This window comes from Merops nubicus, unplaced genomic scaffold, assembly GCF_000691845.1.
Source record: "Merops nubicus isolate BGI_N331 unplaced genomic scaffold, ASM69184v1 scaffold5870, whole genome shotgun sequence".
Classification (NCBI taxonomy): Eukaryota; Metazoa; Chordata; class Aves; order Coraciiformes; family Meropidae; genus Merops; species Merops nubicus.
In genome coordinates, this window is record NW_008583450.1 from 40,582 (window position 1) to 46,704 (window position 6,123).

The 6,123-nt window shown below is 39.7% G+C and overlaps 1 protein-coding gene across 1 annotated transcript; it reads right to left on the minus strand.

The window, feature by feature from the left end:
* Positions 1-3,646: 3,646 nt before the first annotated feature.
* PRR16 (proline rich 16) lies at positions 3,647-4,414 on the minus strand (the record flags this gene model as incomplete). Its single annotated transcript, XM_008940692.1, has 1 exon — positions 3,647-4,414. A coding segment is annotated over one exon (768 nt), but the record flags the coding sequence as incomplete, so codon positions are not given.
* Between the last annotated feature and the right edge of the window lie 1,709 nt (positions 4,415-6,123).

The following is a 6,123-nucleotide window of genomic DNA, read 5'->3' on the forward strand; positions in this document are numbered from 1 at the left end:
CCCTTAAAAAGAACTGTTATTGGATTTTAGTCTCCTAGTGTTTCTTTCTTACAAAGCACCTATATGATAGATTTTACAAAGCAATGCAATTATTACAAATGAAGCAATTTTCACCGCTTATGTCTATTTTCCTAAGCTCATCCTCTTCATTAAATTGATAGAAACCACTTCTCCTCCTATTTGCATTTGAGAAGTCTAGGCATGGAAAATTCAGACTTTAAAATACCTTTGATGAATCAAAACTGAGTAGCAGTCTGAAATATGGCAAATGCTGAATTAAAGCTCTGAGTAGTTACTGGCAATTCTGTTTATCAGGTATTAACATCTTTGCAAAACACTAAATATAAACTCAAGGATACTACACTAACATTTCAAAGGCAGACAATTTCTGTCTGGTTCTGGTTAGTTTATTGTGTTTTCCTCAGCAAGATGTGAACCATGCTATATTTTAGGTGTTCAAAACAGATTAACAGAAATTATATTCCTAATATAAATGTAAAAAACACAGCTGGTTGAATATAGTATTGCATTCTTATGCTGTTTTATTAAAGTTTGCAGACAGTGCTGCAAAGCTTAAAGCTAATTGTTTCCCATGCTTTGCAAGTTTACCTATCTTAACTTGAATTTTATTCTGTCATGTTAATAATGTAAAATTGTTGTACTGATACCAGTACCTTACAACAGGACACAGGCCAGGGATGTTCTCATTAAAACAGAAGAATTGATTCAATGATCACAGAATGATTTAACGAACATCTTGGAACACACTGGTGCATTAAAAAATCCTAGGGTAGCAAACTTAACAGAACCACAATGTACTTCCTTCTCATTTCAAAACTGCATTTGACAAGTTGCTGTGTTTTTACAGCACAATACTCTCCCCCCATGAAAAGGCACAAAGAAGGGCAGTAAATTGTGAAAAGGTACTCAGAAGGCATAGGAAAAGGGATAAGAAAGCAATTCTGAAAAAGAGGACAAAATATAAGATGGAAGATGTTGAATACCAAAACCAGACTTGAAATCCTGAAAGCCAGATGCCACTTACACTTTCCAGAGCTGAGAACTGTAAACTTCACACTGCAATAAAACCCAAACTTGCATGTACATCAATGCACCTTCACACCCCATCCTCTTGACACCTACCCTTTACATATCTGCAAGTATTGATAAGATGCTCTTCCAGTCTTCTCCAGGCTAAACAGTCACCGGTCTTGCTGCCTTTCCTCATAAGAAATGCTCCAGTGCCCTAACCATCTTTGTAGTCCTCCACTGAACTCTCTGCAGTAGTTCCCTGTCTCTCTTGAACTGGGATCCCAGTACTGGACACAGTACTCTGGGTGTGACATCACTATGGCACAGCAGAAGGGCAGCAGATTCTCCTTTGACCTGCTGGTCACACTCTTAGTGAGCCCCAGCATACCGTTGGCTTTCCTGGACACAAGAGCACACTGCTGGTTCATGGATAACTTCTTGTCCGCCAGGACTTCTGGGTCCATCTCCATGGAGCTGCTTTCCAGCAGGTCAGCCCCTAACCTGTATGGGTGGGTGCTTGGGGGGTCACTCCTCCCAACGTGCAGGACTCTACCCTTGCCCTTGTTGAACTTCACTGGGTTCCTCTCTGCCTCGCTCTCCAGCTTGTCCAGGTCTCACTGGATGGCAGCTCAGCCTTCTGGTGTGTCAGCCCCTCCTCTGAGTTCTGTATCATCAGCAAACTTTCTGAGGGTACACTGTCCCTTCATCCACATCACTGACGAACATGTTGAACAAGACTGGACCCAGTACTGATCCTTTGGGAACACTACTAGTGGCAGACCCCCAGCCAGACTCTGTGCCACTGATCCCAGTTCTCTGAGCTCTGTTGTTCAGCCAGTTCTCAATCCACCTCACTGTCCACTCATCTAACCCACACTTCCTGAGCTTCCCTATGGGGATATTGTGGGATACATTGTTAAAAGCCTTCCTGAAGCTGAGAGAGAGAACACCCACTACTCTCCCCTCATCTACCCAGCTAGACACACCACCACAGAAGGCTATCAGACTGATCAAACATGATTTCCCTTTGCTGAATCCATGTTGACTACTCCTGATAACCTTCTTTTCTTGCTCTCGATTTCCTTGCTATGCTACTGTTACGCAGAGAACACAACACGAAGCCTTAGATCCTAAAATGTGTATTTGCACAAAATAGAATCTTTGTTTATTGCAAAGGGTTCTCCAAGGGTAGTTATCTGTTAGAATTTCTGTTATGATTACTCTTATTATTTCAGTTTAAATACTAGAATTGTACTATACTGTGTATATAGAGAAACTGCCTGAAGATTGGTCTTCAGTTTAATACCTAATACTGCATGCAAATGGGAATTTAAATTAAAAATCAGGTTCGTCTGTTTTTGTCTGTCGTACAGAATGTTTTACATTTCAGCTGAAAAAAGCATACTGCTTTTATATAGCATCTGCTGTTGGGCCATTTGAGATTAATTTGGCACAACTTTTGTAAATAACAGATTTATAATCAGATTTTCTTCACCAACTGGATGTTTTTAACTCTAGGTTCCAAGAATTCTCTTTGTGAGATTAAAAGAATGTTCTTTTATAAAATAATTAAAACCACTGAGGACCTTTTTTCAACTAGTAAGAATATTAATTGGGTTCACCATCAGAATGTGATAACATGTAAAATATCTTGTTTTGCATGTTAATGCTTCGTAATAGCACAGAGCTTTTCAACTTCAAAGCTCTTTACATGAATTAAGTAGATGTCCCTGAAGACCTTAGGCAAAATTTTCTTTGCTTTCAAAAAGAGATTTGCACCAGACAAAAGCTTTGTGAAAAATGCAAGACTACACTTTATGGTTTTAATTTCCCACTATCACACATGAGATAAAATACTACCATTTTGCAGATGGAGCAGTGGAAATAGGGGGGAACTGACTGGGTCTATCCCTGCTCATCTGAAAACTCTGTACTTCACCTTGGCTGTGGCATATTGAGAAAGAGAGAAACAAAATGCAAGATAATTCAGTTTTCCAAAAGGACATCAACATACCTTTCAATTATTTATTTACTTCCCTACCAAAGATCAAAGTACCTGAAAGTCCAGTGATTACCTCCTATTCCACCATTCCACACACAATGCCTTCATTCAAGCAGTCAGGCAGAGAAAAATGCATTTGCTAGAGTCCAGTCAAAAGCTGTTATCTGGTACTCCATTTTGCTTTGTCAAATGACATTTTAAAAGGTACTTGCTAAAAACAGGCAGTTTCCCAAAAAACAGGAGTAACGATTATTCCCTTATGTCAGACAGACTGAAATCCATCACAAATCACCACTTAGTATTTTCAAACTGAACTTTCTTTTCACTGTCTCAAAAACAACACTACAGATATGAAACGGCAAAAGACATTTACAACCTATGAGCTAAATCGTGAATATTTTTCCAGCATCCTTTGCTATAATGACATATTTTGGTGAGTACAAGTAAGATCAGCAAGCATTTCTTTTTGTACTTACCATGTAATTTTTATGCCACTTCACTGGACACAAGCAGTAACACATTGGGTCTTTTTATTGCTCAAGTAGAAAGTGCTTATTACCTACTTATGTTTATATATAGGAAAAAACAAAGGGTTGTTTCAAGTGGCATACATCACACTGTTGTAGTGGTTGATTTTCTTAAGATGGTCTTCTGGGGTTTTGGTGCAGTTTGTGGAGGCACAGTAGCAGGTCTCGGAGGAGGAAAGCTATTACTGGGACTTATCCCGAACCCTCCGTTTTCCAGAGGAAACGGAGGCAGCGGAGGTGGTGGTGGTGGAGGTGGTAAAAGAGGGCACTGGTGTGGCAGCTTTCCCACAACACGGACAGGCTCACTGTGCAAATGCACCTCCCTGTTTTTAATGTTATACCGAACATCACAGTCCGGACAATAGCCATGGTACTGCACTTTTTCACTAAATCGTACCCGTTCCCTTGCTCCTGGCTGAGGACACCGCTCTTTTTTCTCAGGTCTGTGCATCAGAGGGTGCATGGCAACTTTCTCCAAATTACTGTTCGGTATACAGCACATATCTCCGTTCGGGATGCGGTTGGGCCCAGCGGGCAAACCCCCATTTCGCAGTAGGGTGCCATTAGTCTTGAGAGGGTTGGCTGAAGGAGGCAACCTTGGAGGCTCGTCACACTTGACGGGCGTCAGTCGTGGCGGAGGCGGGGGTGGATTCGGCTTCCGCAGCACAGTGAGGATAGCTGAAGGGTGTGCAGGTGGCTTGATGAGTGGTGCACTACCCTGCACCTTGACTTTCTCCAGGCTGGAGGCTGTTGTGCTGCTGGAGCTGCTGTTGAGCGTGTCCGTTTTGGAACTGTCTGTCATCTCATCCTCCAGCTGGAGGTCGGACGTCAGCGTGTCAATCTGGTCAACCACCTGCACAACAGCCAGATTGAAAATTGTGAGAGAAGCCTGCCCCAGAGAAAGCACAGAAAAACAAAAGCACCCTCCACTAACAATTCTGTCCACCCCAGAACTAAAACATCCATGTTTTTTAAATTACTATTTCTTTTTTTCCTTCCAACATAATTAAAAAACAAACAAAAAAAATAGTAACAATATGGATGGCTAGTTTCCTAGCTCATCACCTGAATACTGAAGGAATATAACTTGAAACACTCTGGAATGAAATTCCAATTCTTTCCCTCTAGGGTTTACTTGGTAATATCATTGTAAGAGAACTGTAATCCTTCAGTGCCTTCCCTCCACCTTCCAGTGCAGGAGGAGACTGAATTATTTAACTTCAGCTTCTACATGACAGCTTCTGAATCCAAATCTTCTGCAGAGTATCTTTTAGCTCTCACTTTTCACACAGTCTAGTTTTAAATATGCCTATGTACAGATGATATACACCTACAATTGTAAGTTGGGTACACTTTTTTTCTGACAATTTTTTAACAAATAAAAGGTACTGATCAGGAACTTCTCTCTTGAATTAGACTGCATTGTCTCCCTTTATGAATTTTTTCCTTAAGACCTGAAATTCTCTGAAGCAATCCTGAAATAGCATCTGCTGCAAGAAAAGAGGACAGGCATTTATTAACTCATGTACTTTACTCCAAGATTTCCTCTACGTGCCATACTTCTGTTTGTGGTTTCTAAAATGTTAGATCTCTTCTAGTATTCCAGACTCCTTTTTCTACCCAGCTTTTTATATGGCATGCAACTGATTGTGCACTAACTTACTTAGTCAGCAAAAATTTGTCATCTGACAATTAAAAGCCCTCCCTGAAATGTGCATTTCACTAAGTACCTAGTTGAACAATTGTAGTTATAATCTACCGGTAACTACAACACACAATATTGGAACTAAGCACACATTTAAAAACGGATCTTTATCCCCTACGTCCTCACAGCATATACATAAAATAATCAGTAGCTCAAATGTTACTAGTTAACTCTGGTGCATGAATAAAAAGCTTTTGGCATTTTTTGGGATCCTTACGGGAGAGCTATGACATTCTGGAGGGAGATATATATCTGAAATGAAACTAGATGCTTCCAGTTGTGCTTCTGAATCAATCCTTTTTACCCTTTTGAGACTTTCATTTCTACTTCCTGCTTTCAATAATTTGATCCTAATACTATTGATTTCAAAGTAAGCCTATTTTTGAGGAGTAGAAAACATATGTTCACTGAAAAAAAAAAAAAAAAAAAGTCGAGACAGTAACTCACTTATGTGCACAGTGGTAAACAGTAAATAATGAAAGCAAAACTAGCATAGAATGAAAGAACACTTTAGCTTCCACTGTTCATGCTGTAGCTAAGAGCTGTGTAATATAAAATTCATAAAAATTTATATGCAAAATTCAGTTCAGTGTCTTCCTTCTACGCCACCAAACATGCAGACAATAATGAATCAGAGAGTTTTGAAACATCTTTGAAAAACATAATACTTTTTCTCTTCAAGACCAAAACAACTACTCATGTATTCATAATTCAAAGCCCAAACCCACGTTGTATTTAAGTTTTTATTTTAGCATTTTGATTTTTCCCCAACAAAGAAGAGAGAAACAATTATGTTCGTAAAAACAGGCACTAATCCACCCAGATAATCAGGATCTAAACCATTAGTCTAGAAATCG